Source organism: Pleurodeles waltl, chromosome 7 (genome assembly GCF_031143425.1).
Source record: "Pleurodeles waltl isolate 20211129_DDA chromosome 7, aPleWal1.hap1.20221129, whole genome shotgun sequence".
Lineage (NCBI taxonomy): Eukaryota > Metazoa > Chordata > Amphibia > Caudata > Salamandridae > Pleurodeles > Pleurodeles waltl.
This window is the reverse complement of record NC_090446.1, coordinates 1,544,262,707-1,544,290,013: the sequence shown is the minus strand read 5'-3', so window position 1 is coordinate 1,544,290,013 and position 27,307 is coordinate 1,544,262,707. Positions and strand designations below refer to the sequence as shown.

At 48.7% G+C, this 27,307-nt stretch overlaps 1 protein-coding gene across 1 annotated transcript in view; it reads left to right on the top strand.

Moving 5' to 3' along the window:
- LOC138246674 (carcinoembryonic antigen-related cell adhesion molecule 7-like) overlaps nt 1–27,307 on the top strand; it is a 223,089-nt gene that overhangs the window by 177,962 nt on the left and 17,820 nt on the right. Inside the window, exons 5-7 of the mRNA XM_069201430.1 lie at nt 23,985–24,125; nt 24,213–24,301; nt 26,543–26,575. Of these exons, the coding sequence (XP_069057531.1) occupies nt 23,985–24,125; nt 24,213–24,301; nt 26,543–26,575 (263 nt within the window). The remainder of the gene's footprint in view (nt 1–23,984; nt 24,126–24,212; nt 24,302–26,542; nt 26,576–27,307) is intronic.

Here is a 27,307-nt window from a genome sequence, read left to right as displayed (position 1 = left end):
TAGTAGAGTGAACGTCCATGTGTAGATTTTCCTCATGTGTAAATGTATCTTTGTGAATAGCCTCTTCTATGTCTAATAGTGGTCCACTGATATTATATGGATAGATAATTATTTAATTTATAATAAAACCAGGACAACTGATTAAAGATGCAGAGCTGAAAGAGATTTTGTAGAAATTTTGAAAGGTATTTAAGAACATGTTAGGTTTGGCTAAGCAGTATGTTCACACAATAGAGTGTTGCCTTTTAGGGAGAACGCTATAAGGATTCCACTGGTCATAAGAACCGAAGTGAAAGATTTTATGAGACCAGATGGCCACTGAAGGGGTCACAGAACCTGTAGAAAAAGCTGATTGGCTTTCTCCAGTAGTCATCAAAATATGACGCATCTTCACTCAACATAGATTAGAAATTGACTTATATCAGTGAGCAACATGCAGACTTTATTCACCATGTTGCTAATACTTATTTTATTGATCACAATTAATTACATTCCTGATAACAATGCCAGGTTATCAACTAGAGATTCTTGTTGGTATATAATATGGAACAGAAACATCAAAAACAGATCAAGAAAATGTGTAAATTATGTGCACCTATTTGAGAACAAAATGTCTTAGACACATATTTGATACCATGCAAAAAGTTAAACAGTGCATGACTTACATATTAAATATACATAAATTCCATAGTGTTCATTTGTATATTGAAATTGAGTTCACGTGATCCTATCCCATGCAGAGGTACTCTCACAGTTTCCACTGATTAGGTTGAAGTCAGTTTGAATTATGCTGATTAAGAGTTTATATAAATGGCACCAAGATACTCCATATTTAAGCCTACATGTTTTGTTCGCTGTTGGGGTGACCATCGTTCAATAAGCTCTTCCTCATGGCTCTTTAGATATTTCAAATGCAAGCTTTATTTATGTTCCCTTCACCTTCAACCTCTGTCAGTCACCTTCAGTTCTTACCTGCTGTCACTTTTCAATGATTAGCAGGGTACTGTTGTTAAACAGTTTCTACAAATGAAGTTGGACAGCATAAAGGGTCTACATAAACATCTGGCTATATGAAGTAAGAGGCAGATTTAAAAGTCTCTTGCACCATAATATCGCCACATTAGTGTAAATAAATTGATGCTAATGTGGCAATATTATGGCAAAAACACAGCAACAGATTTACAATGCCACTTTGTAACCTCTTGCACCACATTATGCCTGCGCCAGGCATAATGTATGCAAGGGGGATGTTCAGCCATTAGGGGGGACCAAGAAAATGGCACAAAGAAATCTAAAAGATTTCTTTGCATCATTTTGTTTGGCATTTTTAACACCTGCTCATAACAGGTGTAAAAAGGGTGCACACCATTAATCATTATGGGCCTCTATGCACTGTTCAGGGTTTGTGCCAACAATTTGGCACTAACCCCGAATGGTACATCAATTCTGACGCTATTGCCTCCTACACAGTAGTCGGGTGCTAAGGGGTACAAGGAAAATGGAGCTGCATGGGTGCAGTGCCACTTTACTTAAATCTTCCCCTTAGTCTGTCTATGCCATCATCGAATGTTGACACAATTCCTAGCTAGCTCACAGTGCTTCATCTTAACCCCTGAACCAACCAGGGTACCAGTTGGTATCTACAACCTCAAATATAACTACTCAGAGTTTCCAAGGAAATCATGGAAGTAGATCTATCCTTCTGTTGCAGGCCCAAGGTAAGACACAAGAAAGATACAAAAATGCCTTTACAAACATTTATTACAATAATAGTATCCCTTTATGGAAAGAATGAACCGAGATTATTGTGCAGATAAAACAAAGCATGGTAAGGAGAATTATGGGAATGTTGAAAAAGATAAACAGTTCAAGCATGATAATGATATTGTGTTGGTAAACTCCTTTCTGTTACTGCCTACAACGTAGAGAGCATAGTGGGAGTACCCTCTGCCAGATCGATTGGTATAGTCTAACCCCATGCCTGAATAGGGTGTACTGGAAAGCCAGGGAGTTTGTCTGGTGTAGTGCAGGCTATTGGCCCTTGCAGGATGGAGGTGAGAGTCAGTGTAGAAAGCTAGGTTCTAGTTGCAGTACTCCCCCCCCAACACACTTTTTGCCTCATTTGGGATGCAACTTTGACTGAAGTGCACTGGGTTCCTGCTAACTTAGGCCCTCATTATGAACATGGCGGTCCGTTCAGCTACACCAGTGGTGGCAGTAGAAACCGCAAACAGAGGAGCGGTCCGGACCGCCAAATAATGATCCAACCGAAACACACGCATCCCGCAAACCACCCACTGCCAGGAAAGGAGTCCTGCGACGATGGCAGAGTCTGCCCAGACGCCATCGGAAAGGCCCAACCCACCTATCAAATTATGAACCACCATTCCGCCTCCAGTTCCAGGGCGGGAACCACCGCCACACAAAGCCAGGTGGAAATGAACCAAATATAAGGAAACACTCACCGGAGTTCCACAGAACGTGCAGCGGCAGCCATGTACAGAGAGCTGCTGATCATGCCAGCCCTGCTCCTTGCCATATACGTACACGACCGAGACCGCCAACGAATACGACAACGGTAAGTACCGCAACCTACTACACAAGGAAGGGAAGGGCACAGTTACATACCCACCCACACTGCAACGCCCCCCCCAACCCTTCCCAGCAGCACAAGTCAGACACCCCACACCAAGAAGTACGTACCCGACCGAAGGCCACTGCAACTTGACCATAGTACATACAATAGCCCCACACCCATAACAAATTAAAACAAACACCAGGGTGTTACTGCGTGCAGCCCAAACACAGGCCACACAGAAACTTTAGCCAAACTGTGCTAACAGGGCCAATGGCCGGTCCATAAAATGTACATTGTCCTGGGCTACAGTTGGCCACACCTGGCTCCCACAAGTACTGAGTACTCCACAGAACGGGGCACCATATGGGGATCCAGGCACCTCACGAAAGGGGGGTCAGGAGGTGGGGGTGGGAATTTTCGACAGGGGTGGGATTTAGACTTTCTTGTGGAGGTTGGAGGGGGGTGGGCTTCTCCTTTGAAGGTGGTGGGGGCTGTTTGGCTCAGGTGGAGCTGGATGGCCTAGGCTCAGACCAGGCCTTCTTCTTCACCGGGTAGGGTGCACAGGAATGGGATGGCTGGACCGGGGTGGGCTGTGATGTGGAAGGAGCGGAAAAGGCAAGAAGGTGGGCACGTTTAGGGACAAGACGGGGTGGGCCAGTGGGTTGGAAGAGGTCAGCACAGGAGAGGAAAAGTTTCTTGGGAGCAATTGGGGTGGGCGTGGATGAGGGCGTGGGAGTGGAGGTAGAGGGAGTTGATGTATGGGGTGTAGGTGTGCGTGTAGTGGGTGCAGATGACTGCTCAGTAATCTGTGGTGTGGTGGATGTCGGATGAGTGGGTGTCTTGGTGCGTTTGTGTGTTTTGGGAGGTGGGGGGGTGGACACAGTGGGAGATGACAGACAGCTAGTGCGGATGTACGTTGGGTGGGTGTCTGTAAGTCTGGTGAGTGTGCTGCATGTGTCAACTACAGTAGAGGTGGTGAGTGCAGGTGCTGTGTATGGGGTGCATGTATGGCTGTCTGCGATTGTGGTGAGTGCAGGAAGAGGCGCAGTAACAGTGAGTGAAGGTGCAGTGCATGAGGGTGTGGATGCAGAGGGGACAGACAGGGAGGCGGAAGAGGTGGGCACACTGGGGTAAGTGGACGTTGTTGTGTGTGCAGGTGTTTGTTGGCTGTGTGAATGCTTGTGGTGGGAGGTGTGGTGCTTGTGTTTTGAAGTGTGCTTCTTGTGTGTTGATGTGCCTATAACCGGCTCTGATTATGTGCTTTGGACGGGTGAAGGGAGTGGGGTGCTGGAAGGGGTAGAGGAGGTTGGAGGGGGGACGGAATGTCCAGGAAAACTGGCTGCCATCCAAGAGGAGGCCAGAGCCTGAAAAGATCTCTGTAGGGCAGACGCAGCACTGTGAATGCCATCTAGATAGGCAATGGTCTGCTGCACCTCTGATGCCAGACCCTGGATGGCATTGACGATGGTTGTTTGCCCAACAGAGATGGTTCTCAGGAGGTCAATAGCCTCCTCGGTGAGGGCAGCAGGGCTGACTGGGGCAGGGGAGGAGGTGCCTGGGACGAAGGAGACACCCACCTTTCTGGGTGGGCGGGCAAGGGCAACTCGGTGGGGAGCGAAAGGGAGGGCGGTGATGGTATGGGTGGTGGGGAAGATCTCACGGTAGTGGTGTGTGCACTAGGGTCCGCCACCGCCATAGGACCCCCATCGGAGGAGGTCTCAGAGTCACTACCTCCTGTGGTAGTAGCCTCCCCCATGGAAGTCCCCTCAGCCTCCCACTCACTGGTCCCCTGGGCGTCTGTTGTCTCTGCCTCTGAGGATCCGTGGGCCGCTGCTTCCCCACTTGCCGATGCCTCAGCTCACTTGCCTGATGTTGAGGCTGTGCCAAACCAACACAAGAGAACATGGATGGGGAGACAAAACAGGAGAGCCACTTGTAAATAGCTGAATGCTGATACACTATGGCCAGACATACAATCACCCAGCAAACACACCCAACAGGCAGCACCATGCACTATGCCCATGGCCATGCCCCTGACTACTGACCAGAATACTGATGGCACACTCACAATGGCAAATCAAAGCAAAACATAGCTACAGCTCAGTGACCATTCCTAATGGCCACAGATCTAATATCTCAAGCCTGAAATAGACTGATCTTGGTTGGAAAGTAAGATGGGTGAGTCGATGCACATGCACATCAACTAAATACAGGACAGTCACCCCTGCATACTAACATACTGTGTTCCCACTAGGACACCATTGTGCATTGAGCAGCTTAATTGTGTGACATCTAGCAAGCCTGACTATTCACTAGGTAACAGAGGTGGACAGTCATGTCAAATATCTGACAAAACCAGACCCCATCTGCAGTGCAATCTGTATCAGACTTGTATGACAGCTCGCAACATGGAGTATGGAAATCAAGTCACAGAGTTGTATGTACAACTAAGGAATGCTGTACGGCATCTGTCATTATCACTGCAGGAAATCATGTAGGTCCATTGTCTGCATCTCAGCAAAGAGATAACCAAACACACAATCTAACCCGGACTCTGTGTCTCACTCCCTCCACAGGTAACTCTGCCATTACCACCATGGAGAAGATACCCGAGACTGCCAGTCCCCCTCAGGATGAAGGCCCCAGTGAGGACTACACGCCTGGATATGTGGACACAGACAAACAACCTAGCCCACCTGGAACACCTGGTCAGTCAACGACTCCCTGCCTCACCCTGCCCACATCAAACCCTCCCACCACTGGTGCATCCACATCTCAGGCAACCATTTGCCCCCAAACCTGTGTCTCAAGAGCTATTCAATCTTTTGTGTACTCCACAGTACTGAGACTTGAGTTGAACCTTGAAACCCCTAACAATGAAGGTCCTGCTAGCACTGGGTACACAGTGCCAGGGGCACGGGCACCTGGAGGTAGGGTGCGTGGGAGGGATGCTGTGGGCCAGAGGATGGGGCCTCAGAGGGACTCCACTGACCAGGAAAACCATCTCCCAAGTCTTGGGAGAATACCAAAGTTCCCAGGAGAGGATGGGCCAAATTATCACCATGTTGGGTAAGAATCAAAGGCTGCAGGTGGCATACCACCAGGAAGTCATGCAGCAGTGGCAGGCACAAAATGCCCACATGGCCTCCATTGCAGGGGTGCTGAGGGACATCCATGCCACACTGATTGGTCTCTCAGTACACAATCAGGCCCCTTCAACTTGCAACCTAAGATCTGCCCCATCTACATCTGCGGCAGCTAGTGGAATCAAGGGTCAGCGAAGAGTACCACATGTGTAGGGGGCTGGCCCTCTATGTAGTGTGCAAAACTAGGCACACTGTGCAGGGGGTCCAGGCAACCGCAGGTTAGTTTCCAGAAGTAAAAACTAGATCACTTAATGCTCTAATTTGTGAGGTAGCTTGGTCGAGCAGTTAGGCTAATCTTGGAGAAGTGCTAAGCATTTATTGTACTCACCGTATTATGCAACTCACACACTCAAAGGAATAACTCGAGACCAAGTTACAAAGAATACTTCACATTTTCATATACATTTTAAGATCAAGTTTGTCAAAATTGGTTAAGTACTTTTGAAGATATGAATTTTTGATGTTTTAATGAGTGCAGTGTTTCCGCTTTTGCAGGTTGGTCAAGGTCTTCGGTGGGCTCATTGTGCCAGCTGGAAAAGTTCGGGCAGCTTCCGGTTCCGGCGGGAGCAGTGGTGAAAAGTCTCTTGGAGCTGGTATGGGGCCACTAAGAGGGATGACTTGGAAAAGGTCTGTTCTTGCAGATTTAAAGGTGGTGCCTTGGGGTCCCCTGAGAGTGTCGAGGTCGCAAAGGGTAAGGGACCCTTGTGGAACAGCAGGTTCTTCATTGCAGGGCACAGGGTGGCCATGTTCAGAGCGAATTGGTGAGCCAGAGGCTGTGTGCTAATGAGCCCTTTTGATCTGGAGGTAGGTCCATGTGAAGGCTGCTTACAGGACAACGAGGGCACTCTGGCTGGTGGTCTGGGTGTTTCTGAAGTCCCTCAACTAGCACCTCTTCTGGTCTTTTTTCAGCTCTGTACGAGCTGGTTTTCCTAGTGTCCTACATCAGCTGACCAGTACCCAGAGTATTGGTATGGTCTGATCACTAGAGGGTGCAGTGCCACAAAACGTGGCACATTTACAGGGTCTATCCTTATCCTTATGGTTGTCGATGTTTTGTTGGGTGTGGCTGTAACTTCCGCTTTGGGAGATGCCGGCCAGTCAGTGAAGTGACCCTCACTGGGTTGGTGGTTCTTTGGTTATTACAGAGTGGTACCTCCACTCTGAAGGGAGTTCTTGGGTGATTGGTGAAACCTGGAGGTCCTCTAGGTTTCTTGAGGTCAGTCCACTGTCCAGCTTTTCCACAGCAGTAATTGCCGGGTCCTGGGTGCAGCAGGCAGGGGTTGGCGCACTTCATGTGCAGCAGGGCTACCCTTCTCATGCCTTGCTTCTTCAAGGAGCTGGTCTTCTTTGTGTCCTTTGATTCAGATTTTTTGGTCCAGGGATGCCCACTAAATACTGAATTTACTGGGTGTTTTAGGGAGAACCTGGTAGTGTCCAATGGGACACTTACCTTTGGGTGGCTACACCCACTTTAGTGACCACTTTCTGTGGGAAGGGTCACTTCCCTAAACCTAATTGGCTATTTTCCTTCCATCTAAGATGGTGGAAAAGGAAATGGAGGGTCCACCTCGCAGGCAACACCTTAGGGGTGGTGCATGCCAGGTGAGGCCACTCCACCTTCCCTTTGTGTAGTTTCCTGCCTTTACTCCTGCCAAAAGCAGGGGTATGCAAAGAGGGAAACCATCTTCTACTAGCATCAGGCCTGCAGGTCAGGTTTAAAGGGTGTTAAGCAGTACACATTCCTGAGTGAGGGGGGTGTTAAGGACATTATTTTACAAACCAGAGAGACAGGGCTCTCCCCCAGGTTTGTATATTGGCTGTCGTGAGGTGGCATGCTGGATAGAACCAGTCAGCAACCATGCCAGGAAAGTTAGCTTTTGCAGGGGGCACCTCTAAGGTGACCCCTGGATACATTTAGGAATAAATCCAATACTGGTACCAGTTTGGATTCATCATTCTAAGATGTTTGATACCAAACAGCCCAGGGTTCAGAATGGCCATCATGTAGCTGGGAAACATGTATTGACCAGTGTCCAGCATATGTATTAAAATTGCTGCTATGTTCACTCACTATGTCGCAGGTTTGGCAAGGACACAGTGGGGGCATATTGCTCATGCAGCTATGCCCTCAGATATAATATGGAGCACCCTGCTTTAGGGCTGTAACGCCTGCCAGAGAGGCGTCTTACCCATAGTAAATGCACTGTATGGTGAACAAGGCACACAGACACTGTGGCTTGTTGAGTTTGTGTTTTAGGTTTGCACCAGGGCACTCAGCCTACAATGGCAGTGCGATTGCATCTGGATGCATGGCCTTAGATGGTAGCATAATCATTGGTGCTGCCTTCAGGGGTCTACCCATTATACCCCATGCCCTGGGCACATAGGTGCTCACTTACTAGGGACTTATAGTGATAGTTAAGGGTGTATCCAATTGAGCCAATGCGTCACAACAGTTTAAGGGAAAGAGCTCTACCCCAGGGAACCTGGTTAGCAGGGGCCTTGAGCACTACAACTTCTAAGCTACATCAAACATCAGGCAAAAATTGTGGGCTAACCATGTCAAAAAGGGGCCTTTTCTCACAACATGCATCAGACACCCCTCCCTCTGTTGCTGAAGAACACCCCCCCGCAAACGTGGATGTCCACCCAGACATCCAGATGGAGCTGATGCCAAGACGAAACCCTCTGCCAGGAAGTGAACCCCTCCTCATTTGTCTCCCTTGTGTGCCACTGAGACACCCTCTTGACTGTTCTGAGACATAACTCAATTTTCCCATAGCACTAGGGCACTAGACCTACGTAACCAACTGGTGTTTCTGCTACCCTGATGAATACATCTGCCATGCCTTCACTCATCACCTCAATGTTCATTTATGTGTTAAACCCTACCCCATACTTGTAGGAGGCTGGCCCGGTTTGTAGGGGGTACCTAATGTACGTACACCTTATACCAGGTCCAGTTATCCCTTATTAGTGAAATGTGGTCAGTGTCTAGAACCCAGGCCTTCTAGGGGTAGTGTGAATGAGCAGCGAAGGCCTAACTAGGAGACATGCAAAGCTCATGCAATACCACGGTAGTCACACAGTACTCACACACATGAAAGAAAATTCTCAATGTTACAAAAATAAAGGTACTTTATTTTGGTGATGCAAATGCCAAACATACCATAGAGACCATACTCCCTTAGGAGGTAAGTAATGCACAAAGTATATACACTACTATGCAGAAATAGCTGTAAAAACAGCTAGAAAACAGTGCAAATAGTGAAAATCACAATAGTTAAAAATGGGCCTAGAGGGAACACAAACCATATACTAAGAAAGTGGAATGCAAAGTCGGTTTCCCACCTAGGCAAGTGTAGTGTGTTGGGGGGTGCTGGGAGCATTAGAAAACACCAAAGGTAAGTAATGACCCACCCTGGAGCCCAGGAAAGCAGGAGTAAATCACAGTACCTTTCCCAGAACACACAAGAACATGAGAAAAAAGATATTGCAAAAAAGATATTGCAAGAACCAGAAGAGACTGCAAAACACCAATGATGGAATCCTGGACCTGAAGACCTGTGGAAGACGGGGACCAAGTCCAAGAAGCACTGAAGAGGCCAGGGAGAACAGGAGCCCCTGCTAACCCGGATGAAGGTGCAAAAGAAGAGCCACGGTGAGAACAACAGTCAGAACTTCACCTAGGAAGTCGGATGCGGTTTCCTGATTGGTGCAGATGATGTCCCACACCGGATGGATAATTGCAGTTTGGTTTGCATTGCTGGATTCTGCCAACAAGCCTTGGGACATGCAAAGCTTGCAGCTAGTGAAAAATGGCTCTGCCTCGGACCAGGGAGGACCTGGTGGCCTGTACGCAGGAGGGTGAGTAAGAGGGTGCTCTCAGCAGCTAAGAGAGCCCTTGGAAGACCACGCAGCACACACAGGAGTCCCACAGCAAGGGGACAAAATAGGTACCCATGCAGCACTACACAAAGGGATTCCACGCCACCGGAGAACCACGCAGGAGACTGTGCATCACAGGAAGGAGTGCTGGGGGCCAGAGCTGCACGGTGCATGAAGACATTTGTGGACAGGTGCCAACAAGCCTTGGCAACTTCAAAACACACGGTGCATGGGGGTACTGTCTTGCATGTGAAGACAAGCTCTTACCTCCACCAAAGTTGGATGTCAGGACTGTTGGGGCTATTTCAGTCCACCACCTGTGATGCTGGAGCCACGCACTTCGTCAGGAGAGGGGACCCGAGCCACAGGTCATCGCTGCAGAGGGATGCCTGCAGAAGCAGGGAAGTGACTCCTTTACTTCAAGGGAGATTCCTTTGTTCTTCTGGTGCAGGCTGAAGACTTGCTATCCTCTGAGGATGCACGACTGGGAAACAGTTGCAGTTGCTGGCAGGAGCTGAAGATACAATGTTGCAGAAGTCATCTTTGCTTCTTTGTTGCAGTTGTAGGGTTCCTGGAGGGTCCAGATGCAGTTTCTTTGGTAAGAAGGTGAAGTAAAGGATGCAGAGGATTCCTGCTGAAGTCTTGCGATCCGAATCTGAAGAACCACCCAAGAGAGAGACCCTAAATGGCCCTGAAAGCGGGATTGTTCAGCTACACAGGTAAGCACCTATCAGGGGAGGCCTCTGATGTCACCTGCTGGCACTGGCCACTCAGATGCTCCCAGAGTTCCCTGCCACCTTGTAATCCAAGATGGCAAAACCCAGGGACCCTCTGGAGGAGCTCTGAGTACCACCCCTGGGGTGGTGATGGACAGGGGAGTGGTCACTCCCCTTTTCTTTGTCCAGTTTCATGCCAGAGCAGAGACCAGTGATCCCTGAACCGGTGTAGACTGGATTATGCAAGGTGGGAACCATCTGTGCCCTTCAAAGCATTTCCAGAGGCCCTCACTTGCCTGTAACACCTATTTCCAAGGGGAGAGGGTGTAACATCCCTCTCACAAATGAAATCCTGTGTTCTGCCTTCCTGGGCTTGAGCTGCTCAAGCAACAGGAGGGCAGAAGCCTGTCTGTGAGATGGCATTAGCTGGGGCTGCCTGGAAAACCTCAGAAGGCTGTGGTGGCAGTTCTGGGGGTCTTCTAAGGAGCCCTCAGAGTGCATGGAACCATACAACCAATGCTTGCAAAAGCCTTGGGGTAGGATTCCAACATGCTTGATACCAAACATGGCCATATTCAGAGTTACCATTGTGAAGCTGTACATAGCTGTACATGTACTTGTCCAGTACACGCGTAAAAAGGTGTCTCCACATGCAGAAAGTCTGGAAAAATGTTCCTGGAAGTCGTGGGGGCACCTCTGCTAGTGCAGGGGAGCCCACACACACAGGTACTCTGCACCCAGCCACCAGGGCTGGAAGTCCTGCCATGGGGTGACTTATAAGTGTCCTGGTGCAGTGCAAATGGCATGATTTCACACATGCTGCAATGGCAGTCCTGTAGAAGCCTTTGCATGGGCTCCCTATGGGTGGCAAAATAAATGCTGCAGCCAATAGAGATCCCCTGGAACTCCAATGCCCTGGGTACCTAAGTATCATATACTAGGGACTTATAAGGTGGCACCAGTATGCTAATTGTGGGTGAAATACTGAATTACCAGTATCTTATAACCATAATTTGAGTGAGAAAGCATAACTACTGGGATCCTGATTAGCAGGGTCCCAGTAGACACAGTCAAACACACTGACAAACAGGCCAAAAGAGGGGGTAACCATGCTAGAAAGAGGCTACTTTTCTACAATACTCACCTTAATTCCTGGAGAACAGTCCTGTACGTCGCTGTGAAGTGAACGAATGCTGTATATGTTTTTCCCCCAAAGAATAACATTATTGCACCCAAAAAGTGTCAACTTTTAAAAACTCGAAAAATCTATATCTCGAAAAGTATTCACCTGATTCAGATGACCTTGATATCAATGTTTATATAAAAGTATGTGTTATTTGTATAAATTAGTGTCAGATTTCTTTATTTAGTTTGTGTCTCACTTACTGTATGTGTGTGCCTTATATGCTTAGTGCTCTGATATGCCTAACTGCTCGACCACACTACCCAAAAGTAAGCATTTGGGAATTCATTTGTACCTCTGTGAGATGTCTGATGATTGTGTGTACTCTTTGCACAGTGCACCTAATTTTGGGCCACTATATGAAGAGCCACCTTCCCACAGTCAGCATGCTGCATTTCAGCCACAGTGCACCCCGTTCCAGGATAATCCCAGCAAAAGGGCTCCTCTGCTGAATGTAGCACAGAAGCAGTTTTTATAATGAAAGCATTGCTCATATCGCACTGTCAAAGGTACAGAGCTGATGTGATGATGTATCTGTGACTGTGGAGCAGTCTCCAGTGGACAGTCATGATACAAGAGCATTGTGTTTCTGTGTGCCTAGCCTTGGACGGAGTATACAGACTGCATGTTAAAAGTTGGCGACTTACTTTGTTTGTTTGCTGAATGTGGGCACTTCACTGGCACAGCCTGACCTCATTTGTCAGATGTACTATAGCGTGGGTGTGACAGGAGCACCAACGCTGACGAAGACGACGACAGTGAGTACAGCTACCTAGCACAGAAGGGAGGGAGGGTAGAGTGACACACACACACAATACACACCATACACACACACACACAGAATAATCTGCAGAGTAAACAACAGCAACATTACCCAGAAGTAAAGAAAGCCAGGGCACATACCTTAGGTCCAACTCTGTAATTTCTCTGGGCCAGCACCCACAACAGTTGAGGCAACCAAATATAAAGGGCCATTGTCCAGTCCAATGTTGGGAATTAGCCACAGGGCAATGTCCAAGGGCCAACTTGACTCCTGACAGCCCAGTTACTCCACTGGGCAGGGGCATCATGGTGATAGTAGGCAGGAACCTCAGAGGGCAAGGAGTGTGTGGGTCTGGGGGGTTTCATCTTGGTAGGGGTCCTTGGGCCTGGGTTTTGGAGGAGGCGGGTCCTTGCCCTTCTGCCTTGTGGACAGAGGAGTGGCCTTGAGACAGGGGGCCGTAGTGCCACCCTTCTTCACCTTAATGGCAGGAATACTCTTAGGGGGAGGAACAGGAGTTCTGGGCTGGGGGGTGGGACTTTTCTCTTACAGGCAGGACATGGGGGGACGGGGAGGGAAGAGGTCAAGGTGGGAAAGGAAAAGCTTCTTAGGACCAGTGGGGCGGGCTGTGGAAGGAGGTATGGGAGTGGAGGTAGAGGGAGTAGTTGTTGGAGGAGTAGGTGTGCTGGACTTGGGTACAGGTGCATGGACAGCGTGCAGGTGTGAGGTGGATAGCTGTTGTGGGTCTGAGTGGGAGAGTTTGTGTGTCTTTGGAGGGGGCAGACAGGGTGGGGGAGGACAAACAGGACATGTGGATGGATGTTGTGGTGGTGTATGTAAGTGAGGTGGGTGTGCTGCATGAGGTGGTGATGGTGGTGACTGCACATGTGGTGTGTGGGGTGCATTTCTGCGGGTCTGCTGTTGTGGTGACTGTGGGCAAGGCTGCACAGGTGGCAGAATTTGGGACTGTTGATGCTGTGCATGCAGGTGTGAGTGCTAATGTGACTGTGAGGGAGGAGGGGGAGACAGTGGAGGTAGTGGCTGTGTTGGCTGTGTGTGTGCATGTGGACTGAAATGTGGTGCCTGTGTTTGTCTGTTGCGAGTCCTGTCTGTTGTTTTGGTTGCATACCTGTCTGAATGTGTACATGGGATCAGGTGGGGGAGAGGAGAGAGGGACTGGGAAGAGGTATTTGGAGGGGGAACGGAAGAAACAGGGACATTGGCTGCCGTCAGAGAGGAGACCAGAGCCTGAAACGATCTCTGTAGGGCTGCCAAGCCATTGTGAATGCCCTCCAGGTAGGCATTGCATTGCTGCATCTGGGATGCCAGCCCCTGGATGGCATTCATTATGGTTGACTGTCCTACAGAGATGGATCTCAGGAGGTCAATAGCCTCCTCACTGAGGGCAGCAGGGCTAATAGAGGCAGGGCCAGAGGTACCTGGGGTGAAGGAGACGCCCACCCTCCTGGGTGAGCGGGCACAGGCAACTCGGAAGGGGAATACTGGGAGGGCAGTGCTGGCACAGGGGTGGTGGAAGATGAAGTGGCTGGGGTGGTAGCAGAGGGATCCAACACCATCAGGGAGCTTCCATCGAGGAGGAATCAGAGTCAGTTGTATCAGCTCCAGACTCCTCTGTGGTGCTCTCCACGCCCTCCAACCCACTGGTCCCCTCGGTGTCAGTGGACTCTGCATTCTGGGTTCCCTGGGCTGCAGCTCCCTCACTCGCTGGTGCCCCTGCTCCTTCACCAGATGATGCTAATGCAAAAGCCAAATGACAAAAGGAAAGAAGGAGGGAAGAGAGAAGGGAGCACAGAGTCAATCACAGCATCAATAGCACATAGATAGACTACACATCACAATCACTCACTGGGACAAAGAATGGGCAGTATGGACCACAGTGGCATACCATTGCCTAGGAACTACGGCAGGTAAGACCCAAACACTACCATCTGCACACCTACTAGGACCTAGTAAGCCCTGTCTGCCATGGCAAGCTAGCTACCTAGCAATACCAAATATGCATACCAACCTACATCCCTAAGCAGGACCACGCAGGAATGTCTAAACCGGCAGATTGGGGCATCCACTGACTAAAACCTGACTAAAACCTGCACCCAAATCCCATGCCAGGCAACAAATAATGAATATTCCACACACTGTACTTACCCCCTTTGTGGCTGCTGTGCTGCCCTCAAGCGCCCATCCAGCTCTGGGTAAGCCATCGCCAGTATGTGGGCTATTAGGGGGGTGAGGCTCCGACAGGCACCCCACCCTCGTTGGGAGGCTGTACCCAGCTGGGCCTCTGTGGTCTTCCCGGCCCAGCATCTCAGGTCCTCTCACCATTTCCTGCAGTGGTTGCTCCGCTGGCTATGGAATCCCAGGGTCCGCACGTCCTTGGCGATGGCATGCCACAACCCCTTCTTCTGTTGGGCACTGACCTGCAGAGGAAACACAGACAGAGGGACACCATGAACCAGACAATCCAATCTGTCACACATATGGCCTATGTACTGCATTTGCCCCTCATCAAGCACACACATTACCCGTACCTCTGCATTCACGTTGCCTGCAGCCATACCCCCCACAAATGACACAATGCTTGCACACACATATATCTACCTGCAGCCATGTTGCATGCAACATACCCATTATGTACTCACCTGTTAGTCTGGAGACCCATACAACTGCCCATACAGGGGGAGGACCCCATCCACGAGCCTCTCCAACTCCTCCGATGTGAAGGCTGGGGCTCTTTCCCCTGTTGCACGGGCCGTGGCAGGTTCCAGACATAGGTCACAGCAACACATGCTTTGGAGATGTCGTCCAGTGGAAAGTTAGCAATCAAGTGAAGTGGTAGAAAGAAAATGGCAGTCATGGCCACGGCAGTGAACACTGTCACCGCTGGCGTTGATCATCATTGGTTCCTGTACTCTATAGAGCCCCATGTTGGCCAATAAGGAATTACACGGCGGTGTGGACCGCCTTCCGCCGTGTCGCCTAACGCCGGACAGGTGGTTGCCATTTCCTACTGCTAGTACTCATGTATAGAATTAAAAGGTGCATCATTGGTGTCGACTGTCCACACCTAGACAATTCTAGTGTCCAACATACATACTTGCTCTGTGTACTCTGATGTTGTGTGTCCATAGGTCCTGTTGTCACACCCATTTTACTTTTGGCTCACTTAGATACCAACCACTGTCTGGACCGGGCCAAAATCACAGAGCTGTGTGCAAAATTGGAGCCTGGTCTGCTACCTGCTTTCCGTTGAACCACAGTAATTCTCCCTCTTGTGTAGGTACTATCAGTGCTCCATTTGCTGGCAACTGGCTCTTTCTAGGTGACTGTGGGCTTGGCTGCAGGAATGTCACAGCCAATGTTCTCTAGTGTGCTTGGAAGGGTTTTGGCTGTCTTGCTCAAGCAGATGTGCAGCTATATCGCATTCCCCCAGGATGATGATTTGGCCACTGTGAAGACTGGATTCAATGCAATGGGACATATACCACATGTAATTGGGGTGATTGATGGGACCCATATTGCCTCAGTCCCTCCCAGGGCTAATGAACAGGTGCACAGAAATAGGAAGAGTTTCCACTCTCTCAATGTCCAGATGGTGTGCATTGCTGACCAGTACATCTCCAACGTCCCTGCCAAGTGTCCTGGATCTGTGCATGATGCCTTTGTCTTGAGGAAAAGCAGTGTCCCACAGCTGATGGCACGACTACAGAGGCACAGAGTGTGGCTTATAAGTGAGCTTGGGTCCCCACTCAATGTTTGTTAGTGTATGCCTACAGAAGTCATACCCATGCCATTTTGCATAGCTAATGTCCCTCACTTCTTCCAGGTGACTCCGGCTACCCAAACCTGTCCTGGATCTTGACCCCTGTTAGGAATCCGAGAACAGGGGCTGAGAATCGGTAGAATGATGCTCATGGGCATCCCAGGAGGATTGTGGATCGCACTTTGGGTCTCCTGAAAGCCAGGTTCAGATGCCTCTATTTGACAGGTGGATCCCTATGCTACTCCCCTGAGAAGGTCTGCCAGATTGTGGTGGTGTGCTACATCCTGCACAATTTGGCCCTCAGACGCCATGTGCCCTATCTGCAGGAGGAGAGGGGTGACAATGCACCTGTGGCAGCACTGGACACTGAGGGCAGTGAGGAGGAAGAGGAGGAGGATGTGGACAACTGGACACAAATTATTCAACAGTTCTTCCAATGACACTCAGGTAAGACTGTTGATCTATACATGTCTCCATTTTAGTGGTGTGCTGTGTGGCTGTAGTATAATGGCTGTCACTACCTTTGCATCCCAATTAACTGTCGACTGTCGCCTATGCCTTCCCTTATTGCAGATGTTGGTGTGGTTACAACAGTGTACTGCTGTGATGTGTACAGACTGCTGAGACATGTAGGATGGATTCACATATTACAGGACATTTGCACAGGATCATGCAGTTCAATACAGTTCAATACATTGTACATTTCCTTCTGATAAAGCACTATTATTCAAGTTGGGTCCAAGGGTGTTTATTTGTAAATAATGTATTCAATGCAAAGTGCAATAGAGTGGGGTGATGGTTAGGAAAAGTCCAGTGTAGTGGGCCAGTCTGTTTGTAGCACAGGTCCAGTGTCCAAGGGGCCATAGGAAGTGGAGCAATGACAGCCCAAAACGAACAAGGTGACACAGTGGAACACAAGGGGGATATTTATTGGTGGTGGTATTGTCAACTGTCTCTGGTGTCTGTCTGGGTTGCAGGGAACGTTTGTGGGGTGGTTCTCTCTCTACAGGGGGAGGGGTGCTGGTGGCCTTTGAATCATGTGGCAGGTCCTCCTGTCTACTTGCTGCAGCAGATGTGGAGGGCTGGTCAGTACACTGGCATGTGGTAGGGTCCCGCTGGTGTGCTGTGTACTCCTGCAGGATGTTCGCCATGTCACCCAGCACCCCTGCAATGGAGGCCATGGTGGAATTCAAGGCCTGCAATTGTTGCATGACCTCCTTGTGGTGTTCCCCCTGCAGCCGCTGGTTATCCTGCATGATGTTGAGCACCTGACCCATCCTGTCGTGGGATTGTTGGTATGCACCCAGGACATTTGTGAGTGCCTTCTGGGCAGTTGGTTCCCCGGGCCTGTCCTTCCCCCGGCACACAGCTGTCCTCCGACTGTCCCTGGCCCCCTGTGCCTGTGTCCCCTGAACGGTGTGCCCACTCCCACTGACACCAGGACCCTCATTGTCTTGCCTCTGTGGTGTGGACTCGGGTCCCTGTACAGGAGGGCACACTACTGATTGACGTGTCCTGGGACAGAGGTTTGCAGGCTTTGGCTGGCTGCTGTAGTATTTGAGTCTGACGGTGGGCCCTGTAGTAGACTGGCTGTGGGATGTGGTAGCCGACTGATCAGTGATCCCAAATTGGCGAGGGAGTTCATCCAGATTGAGACCTCCGGAGTTGCTGTCATCACTGAGTGCATCTTCTGGTGGGGGACTGGGTAGCCGTGGCACCTCCTCGCTGCTGACATTTGCTGGGGCAACTGTGGGGATGTAAGTGATGCGTTAGGGTACTTGTCTGTGACATATTCCGCATTTCTAGCTTTCCCAATGATATTGGTATTGTCCTCCCACCTTTAGTAGTGTATGGTGATGTATTGTGGGATCGTTAGGTCACCATGCTGTGCATGCATTAGTGGTGGGTGTGCATGCAGAGCTGTGAGGGATGTTTTTGCAGTGGGTATGGCATGCAAGGGTTGACATTTAGATGTGGTAATTGGGGTAGTGCACTGTGTGGAATGGAGTGGGGTGAAGGGAGTCAGGGTGAGGGGGTGGGATGACATGCAGGTATGGGGGGGTGGTAAGTTGTTAATGGTGACTCACCAGTGTCCAGTCCTCCGGCTACTCCAGTGAGTCCCTCAAGATGCAGTGTTGCCAAGATTTGTTCCTGCCATGCTGTCAGCTGTGGGGGAGGAGGTTGGGGTCCACCGCCAGTCCTCCTGATGGCGAGCTGGTGCCTTGCTGCACCTTTCCCCGTAGGTCGTTCCACCTCTTTCGAATGTCATCATCCCTTGTGCGTGGATGTTGTGCCACAGCGTTCACCTGTCCACGATTGTCCATCATAGCTCCATCTTCCTGCAAATGGAAATCTGCTGTACCTGTGCTCCAAACAGCTGTGGCTCACCTTGACTATTTCCTCCACCATGACCTGCAACTCCTCATGAGTGAAAGAGGTGTGCCTTTGTGGGGACATGAGTGTTGTGTAGTGTGTGTGTTGTGCAGAGGGTGATGTGTGATGTGGTGGGGTGTGTGGTGCATGATAGATGTGTGGGTAGTTGTGGTATGTGTGTGCAGTTGTCTCTGGGATTGACGTGGCAAGGTGTAGCGGTCTTCTTGTGTTTGCAAAGGTTTGTGGGTATGTGGGGTGGATGTATTTGTGTCTTGTTTGGTTTATTTGTTCTGGCCAATGTTGTCTTGTTTTGTTTTTAGGTGGCTGTTCCCACCCTAGCAGTGTGCACCGCCAACGGTTTACCACTGTTGAATGTCTGCTGTGGTGATTCGTGGGTCATTATTAGGGGGGCATTGTTTTAGTGACATAACCGTATGGGTGCTAGTTCTGACAGTTTATCACGTTTTTTGGGTGTGGCGGATTTGTGGTTTTGGCTGGTTTCTGTCGGTTTTTGTGTGTATATCATTATATGGCAGATGGATGTTCTCCTCTGTAGCGGTATGTTGGCAGCAGTCACCATGGGGGTATTCAGAATTTACTGCCAATGTCATAATGAGGGCCTATATTTGGGGTCTTTAGGGATTTTAAAAACTGATCATAAACCATTACTCAAAGTTTTGAAGTTGAAAGAGGTGAGCAGTTGTTTGGATAGACAAGCGGCCAAGATGTAATTTTACCAGTGCAGCATTCGAAAAGTTTCTTGGATTAAGAAACTGTATAGCTGATTGTCTGTCTCACTTGTCAGAAGTGTCAGGAGGTGCCTATGAGATATAGAAAGGAGAAGTGGTAGCAAATATATATGATGTAAAAAAGTGTTTGAAAGTTCTGTTTCCAATGAGGATTGGAGGATTGGATTGGTAGCTATGAAGAATGGCAGTGATTTGAAAGGACTGGTTGTGTAACTACAGAAAGGGTCTTGAAGTGACACAACTATCCCAGAATGTGCCAAACGTTTGGGAACATTAACAATGAGCAATGGGTATGTGATGAAGCAGGGAGAAAATTGTGTTTCCCTAAATTGTCATCCCCAAGATTTTAGCATTGGCCAATGAAGGGCAACTTGGGCAGACCATAATAATGAAGCATCCCAAGGAGAGATTTGGGTGGGTTGGAAGATCAGGCAAAGAAAGGGTTATTCAAACGGCAGGTGTGCAAGGAAGTGGAGAAGAGTTTGGAGGTTGGTTTGTGTACTGTAAATCTTGACCAACATATAGATGATCCATGACTGTCATTGAACAAAGTTTGTCTCCGTTTTGTTACCGTTCTTGATCCTTACCAGATCTTGCAAGATATGCAGCAGTGGTTGTGGACCAGCATTCTAAGTGGATAGAGCCGTCATTCATGAGAAATGTGACTATTCACTTTACCATTGTGGCATTGAGGGCAATTTTCAGTAGGAAGGGGATTCTGTCCTGGTTGGTTCTCTTTGGAAATAAAGAACGTTTTGGATGGATGTAGGTAATAGGCAGGTGGAGAGGATAATCTGGTTAGTTAAGGGGCCCAGGATAATGAAGGTTAAGTCAGGCAGTTGAGAGGGCACTGGGAGATATGTTGTGATAACACCAAGCTAAAATTATTAGTGTAACTGTTAAATCCCCTTTTGAGATCATGTGAAATGCATCAGCTGCTACAAAGTTGATTACAGGATGGTTACACAAAATTTATGGTGTTGAGATTAAGCCCTAACTCTTCCCACGTTGAAATTGACTTTCATGTCCAGCAGGTGTTTCTGGTACTTTAGATGCACAAAGACTGGTTTTAACCTACCACACAATTCAGCCATATATTTATGAAAATGAATTTCAAAATATACCACCCTATTCGCAATACTTATATTCTCTTGCTTATGTGCATCCATGTAGGAAAGTACCATCTTGCCTGGCATGTTACCCCCATTTTCACTTGTATGTATGTTTGTTTTAGCCTGTGGCACCGGCATCCTGCTAGCCAGGACCCCAGTACTCATAAAGTGTGCACTGTATGTGTTCCCTGTGTGGTGCCTAACTGTATCACTGAGGCTCTGCTAACCAGAACCTCAGTGTTTATGCTCTCTCTGCTTTTAAAATTGTCACTGCAGGCTAGTGACTAATTTTACCAATTCTGATTGGCACACTGGAACACCCTTGTAATTCCCTAGTATATGGTACCTAGGTACTCAGGGTATTGGGGTTCCAGGAGATCCCTATGGGCTGCAGCACTTCTTTTGCCACCCATAGGGAGCTCAGACAATTCTTACACAGGACTGCCACTGCAGCCTGAGTGAAATAACGTCCATGTTATTTCACAGACATTGTCCACTGCACTTAGGTAACTTATAAGTCACCTATATGTCTAACCCTCACTTAGTGAAGGTTAGGTGCAAAGTTGCTTAGTGTGATGGCACCCTGGCACTAGCCAAGGTGCCCCCACATTGTTCAGGGCAATTTCCCCAGACTTTGTGAGTGCGGGGACACCAATACACGCATGCACTACACATAGGGCAATACCTATATGTAGCGTCACAATGGTAACTCCGAACATGGCCATGTAACATGTCTAGGATCATGGAATTGTCACCCCAATACCATTCTGGTATTTGGGGCACAATTCCATGAATCCCGGGGCTCTAGCATAGAACCCGGGCACTGACAAACTAACTCTCTGGGGTTTTCTCTGAATCTATCGCTGCTTCCAACCCTCACACAAGTTTCTGCCCCCCTGGGGCCTGGGAAGTCCAGTCCCAGGAAGGCAGAACAAAGGATTTCCTCTGAGAGAGGGTGTTACACCCTCTCCCTTTGGAAATAGGTGTTAAGGGCCTGAGAGGAGTAGCCTCTCCTGGCCTCTGGAAATACTTTGAAGGGCACAGATGGTGCCCTCCTTGCATAAGCCAGTCTACACTGGTTCAGGGATCCCCCCAGCCCTGCTCTGGCGCAAAACTGGACAAAGAAAGGGGAAATGACCACTCCCCTGACCAGCACCTCCGAAGGGGACGTGCCCAGAGCTCCTCCAGTGTGTCCCAGACCTCTGCCATCTTGGATGCAGAGGTGTGAAGGCACAATGGACACCTCTGAGTGGCCAGTACCAGCAGATGACGTCAGAGACCCCTCCTGATAGGTGCTTACCTTTCTCTGTAGCCAATCCTCCTCTGAGGGTTATTTAGGGTATCTCCTGAGGGTTTCTCAACAGATAACGAATGCAAGAGCTCACCAGAGTTCATCTGCACTTCTCTCTTCGACTTCTGCCAAGGATCGACCGCTGACTGCTCCAGGACGTCTGCAAAACTGCTACAAAGTAGCAAGAAGACTAGCAGCAACATTGTAGCGCCTCATCCTGCTGGCTTTCTCAACTGTTTCCAGCTGGTGCATGCCCTGAGGGCTGTCTGCCTTCACCCTGCACTGGAAGCCAAGAAGAAATCTCCCGTGGGTCGACGGAATCTTCCCCCTGCTAACGCAGGCACCAAACTTCTGCATCACCGATTCTCTGGGTCCCCTCTCATCTTGACGAGCGTGGTCCCTGGAACACAGGAGCTGGATCCAAGTGTCCCCTACAGTCCAGTGGCCCTTCTGTCCAAATCTGGTGGAGGTAAGTCCTTGCCTCCCCACGCCAGACGGTAATCTTGTGTACTGCATGAACTGCAGCTGCTCGGGCTTCTGTGCACTTTTGCAAGACTTCCTTGTGCGTAGCTTAGCCTAGGTCCCCAGGACTCTGTCCTGCATTGCCCAACTCGCTGAGTTGGACTCCGACTTCGTGGGACCCTCTTTTGTTGTGCTGAGTCAACCGTCATGGTCAGATCTTCTGAATGCCTGTTCAGGGGCTTCTGCGGGTGCTTCCTGCTTCTGTGTGGGCGCTCCCTGTTGCTGAGCGCCCCCTCTGTCTCCTCCGACAATGGGTGATCTCCTGGTCCTTCCTGGGCCCTGGTAGCACCCAAAATCCTCAACCACGACTCTTGCAGCTAGCAAGGCTTGTTTGTGGTCTTTCTGCATAGAAACAACTCTGCATCCTCCAGCACGCCGTGGGACATCTTCTGTCTAAAGTTCCTGGCACCTTCTGTTGTTGCAGAATCTTCAGCTTCTTCCACCTGGAGGCAGCCCTTTTGCACCTTTTTCCAGGGTTTATTGGGCTCCTGCCCCCCCGGACACTTGCGTGACTCTTGGACTTTGTCCCCTTCCTTTTCAGGTCCCTAGGTCCAGGAATCCGTCTTCAGTGCTTTGCAGTTGGTTGTTGTCTTTGCAGAATCCCCTATCTCGACTTTACTGTCTTTCTGGGGTATTAGGTAACTTTACTCCTACTTTTCAGGGTCTTGGGTTGGGATATCTTGGACACCCTTAGTGTTTTCTTACACTCCCAGCGACCCTCTACACACTACACTAGGCCTGGGGTCCATTTGTGGTTCGCATTCCACTTTTGGAGTGTATGGTTTGTGTTGCCCCTGGGCCTCTTGTCTCCTCCTGAATTCTATTGTGTTCTACAGTGTTTGCACTACTTTTCTAAATGTTTACTTATCTGATTTTGGTTTGTGTGTATATTTTGGGTATATTACTTACCTCTTAAGGGAGTATATCCGCTGAGATACTTTTGGCATATTGTCACTAAAATAAAGTACCTTTATTTTTAGTAACTCTGAGTATTGTGTTTTCTTGTGATACAGTGCTAAGTGATATAAGTTGTACAGTAGGAACTTTGCATGTCTCCTAGTTCAGCCTAAGCTGCTCTGCTATAGCTATCTCTATCAGCCTAAGCTGCTAGAACACCTCTAATCTACTAATAAGGGATAACTGTACCTGGCACAAGGTGTAAGTACCACAAGGTACCCACTATAAGCCAGGCCAGCCTCCTACAGTCCATTTATTACATTCGATCTTCTAGCACAATCCCAGAGGGCATGTTTATGAGGGGGTTTGTGTCATGTTTGCACCACGCAATGAGGTACATGCACATCGCAAACCCCAAATGTGAACTTTGTGCGGCCCTGAGTGGCTTCATAAATCTGGAGAAAAGCAATGCAGCGCAAATCGTTGTGTTGCATTATACTGCTCAGGGAAGGCATTACGTGGGAATTATGTGGGGGTTCCCCTGCAACTCTAATAGATTTTGATGCATTCCCAGATTTACCAGAACTGTTAAACATGGGAATGTGCCAAAATACTACACTTTTTCAGGGAAGGCATAACAAGGAGAAATATCTTCATCTATCCTTGTTACTTCCTCTTTCTACACGTGCTGCTTTCTGCAGCACACATAGTGCCTCAGGGGATTGTTTTTCATACAGGAAGGTCCCCCTCTGGGGGAACGCACCCCTTGCATACATTATACCTGGCGCAGGTATAATGTGGAGCAGGGCTTTACAAAGTGGCATAATGGTAGAATTGCACATTGTTGTAAATAGGGTACAAGGTGAGGGCCTGTCTAGTGCCATAGCATTAAAAAAATGATACTACGGGTGCAATGGGCTTGTAAATATGCCACTAAATTTATATAATCCAGACACTCACTTTTTTTGCATTCTGCTCCCTCCTACAGACAGTCCCTGCTCCACCCCAGGCTTCTGCTGGCAGACCACCCTGGGGGTGGCCTGTGGTGTTCTCCTTGGCGCTGCAATCATTGTGGCAGGGATGGCTGTTCATTTTGAGAGACGCCTGAACCAGAAGTTCACAAACAAAGGTAAAAGTCCACAAGATGGCTGTTAAATTTGTCTATCTGTATGTTATAGTACCATAACAGTAATGTTTCTATCACTCTTTGTCTCAGATGAAAATCTGTACCAGAATGACAGCGTTATCAAAAACCCTGATACCCAAGTTGAGAACATGAGAAAAGGGCGCAAGGGGCAGTCAGCGGTGAGTAGCAGGCAGTGATGAAGCCATACTTCAAGTAAAAATGTAAATAATGCCTCATATTATTAATAAAATCAATGTATTCATTTGTTTTTGTTTTTAATCGTCATACTGTATAGAACAAACTGCATAGGCCTTCCAGTCTGTGCAGGAAGAGCATAGCTTCAGGGGCTGTTTTAATCCCTACTCATACTAGAGAGTAAGCCATGTCTGGCAAAAAAACTGCCTCTAAGTATCCTGCTGTGACAGTCTGGGACTAGCTACTGTCAGCTGAAGAAGCTGGAGGAACTATCTCTTCCTTCATTAGGGGTAGCCTTTCTTGACTCTTTAGTACATGTTATTTCATTTCCCTGTTCTGGGATTGAGGGTGCCACCCCTGCCTGGCTCTTGAGTCTACATGACTGGCAATACACCTCGATACATACGCTGACAGTGCCCACATACCTAGTCTCCATCATTTAATGTGTTTAGGGGAGGGTCTTTCCTTTCATTTTATGAAAGGAACACACAATTGTTTCATGGTGGAGCAAAGACTTCTGAGATGTTGGCAGATCGTATACTGTCAATGGGTTGGTGGAAATGCCACCACATGGGATGACTCAGAACTATTTGTAAGCAAACCAATCCTGAAACCAAAAAGGTCTGCACCATAGGACCATCCTCAAAGTAAGACAGCTACAGATTGATGATCAGTGTAGGGAAATGGGTTATTCGTTTGGAGTAATTTAAGTCCTCTCTAAGTAACAAGTCCACACTTGTCAGGTCAAACACCAAGTTTACTAAATAATCCTGGTCTCACCTTGTAGTTATGGCACAGGGATGCAAGGCTAAACTTGAAGAAATTATGAAAAATATTTTGCAGTGCCAAAACAGTTACAAAGTAAATTAAAAACACTATGGGCCTCATTACGACCCTGGGGGCCGGCAGTAAGCTGGCAGTAACACCGCCAACAGGCTGGCGGTTTTCCGCCAGCTATTATGACCATGGCACAATAGTCACGGCCATACCGCCGGCCCCTCCAACATGCCCTGGGGATTATGAGTCCCCGACTGCCAGCCAGGCCATGGCAGTAAACACTGCCATTGAAAGGCTGGTGGTAAGGGGGACTTGGGGTGCCCCGCCAGCTATTATGACCATGGCACAATAGTCACGGCCATACCGCCGGCCCCTCCAACATGCCCTGGGGATTATGAGTCCCCGACTGCCAGCCAGGCCATGGCAGTAAACAATGCCATTGAAAGGCTGGTGGTAAGGGGGGACTTGGGGTGCCCCCCCAGCCATAGCCCCGTCACGCATTTCACTGCCTGAATTTCGGGCAGTGAAATGCGCGACGGGTGCTACTGCACCCACTGCACAGCAACATAGCCGCTGTCTCTATTACGAGCCAGCGGCACTGTTACCGTCCGCTGGCCCAGCAGAAAAGTCATAATAGGGGGCCAGGAATACTGCCAGCACTGGCGGTATTCTGGCTCCTGCAGCCTCGGCTGTCTTTTTAAAAGACCGTTGAGGTTGTAATGAGGGCCTATATAATTCTGCAACTACATTATAAAAAATAATCAAGCTGTAATAGGAAAAATGGCATAAAATGATGCACTGTTATTAGGTTCTTTCACTCTTTAACAATCACCTTCATCACTGCTCGATGGTACTCTCCTAATGCCTGAATTGCAATAAACTGACTTATTATTTTGCTCTCCTACCATGCATGCAAGTGGATTAGAGACTGAAGGGAATGGCGCTCTCTATAGTGGCCCCTCCATAGAGAGGAAGATGGGAGAAAGTGGTCATCACTTCCGCAGGAGAAGAGGTAATCACATAACAGAGCTCTTATCTAAATGATGCGGTCCTGAGAAAAAAGATTTAAGGAGACTTCAGCAGTGGCCTGTGCCACATGGTAATGCCATGTTTCACTGTGGTCTATCACTTTCCCTTTTCACTTTTGAGCATAAAACAAAAGCAAATAAGAAAGTGCTGAGAGGGTGGAGGGAGGAGGATGGACATGGGTTGGAAACAAAAGGAAGCAAAGAAGGGTCCTAAGGATGTATCTATGGTAGCAGAACAAAAATCAAAGCTACTCCCCCCTCAGTAAGCTATTCTTGGTGACCGAGTGATAAGTCAGTTCATTCCTGTACAATCGATCAGCTATAGCAACTCCAGGATGTTCTATCCAGGTCAAATGTTCTCTTCCTGTTTCATACTTATATCATCAGATGTGCTAAGTCTTTTCCTTCTCTCTTCTGTAGAATGAAGACTCAGCTGCCGACTCAACGTACATGGTGAGTACAAGGATTAGACCTTGTGACATCACAAGGCGTTAGCCATAATGTCATTATTGTATTTTAGCCTAGACACAGTAAACAGATCCTGAGCACAGAAGGAGGAGACACCCTTCCTGTGTGTAGAAGACTTGTCTTCCTATCAGAAGGAGAAACAGGATACAGAGGCATTACTGAGCTTTAACTTTGAAGGTTATTGATGGAGATGAAGTGTCTCAGAGAAGAACATCAGCAGAGCAGGAGAGCCTAAATTGACACCTGATTAACCCTCTATGTGCATCTGTTGGACACTGGCTGACAACAAAACTTCCTCCCCAGTGCATCTGTCAGCCATTGGCACACACTAGGGGATCCTAAGGGGCCCTCTGGTGTTCTGCATCAGAGGCATTCCTTTATGTTTTTCATCAGGCTACTAAGGAAGAGCTTCCCGAGCAGCCTGATTGGTTATTTTACTGTAATGATGATAGACCTGCACACTGATATCACCAGAGTAAAGGGAAAGTAAAATAAGCTGATGGGCTTGTTTTATTTGCATTTAATGAGTGCTTGGAGTAAATCTAAGCCCGAGCACTGATTCTTCCGGGAGAGGTATTGTTAAAATGGGGAGAACCACCCCTTTCCTATGGAACCTGTGCCTAGTGGATGCCTGCTAAAGGATCACCAAACGAGAGTGATCCTCAAGCAGGGATCTACCCATTAGCCAACAGGCATAGGGTGAACAACCCATTAGGC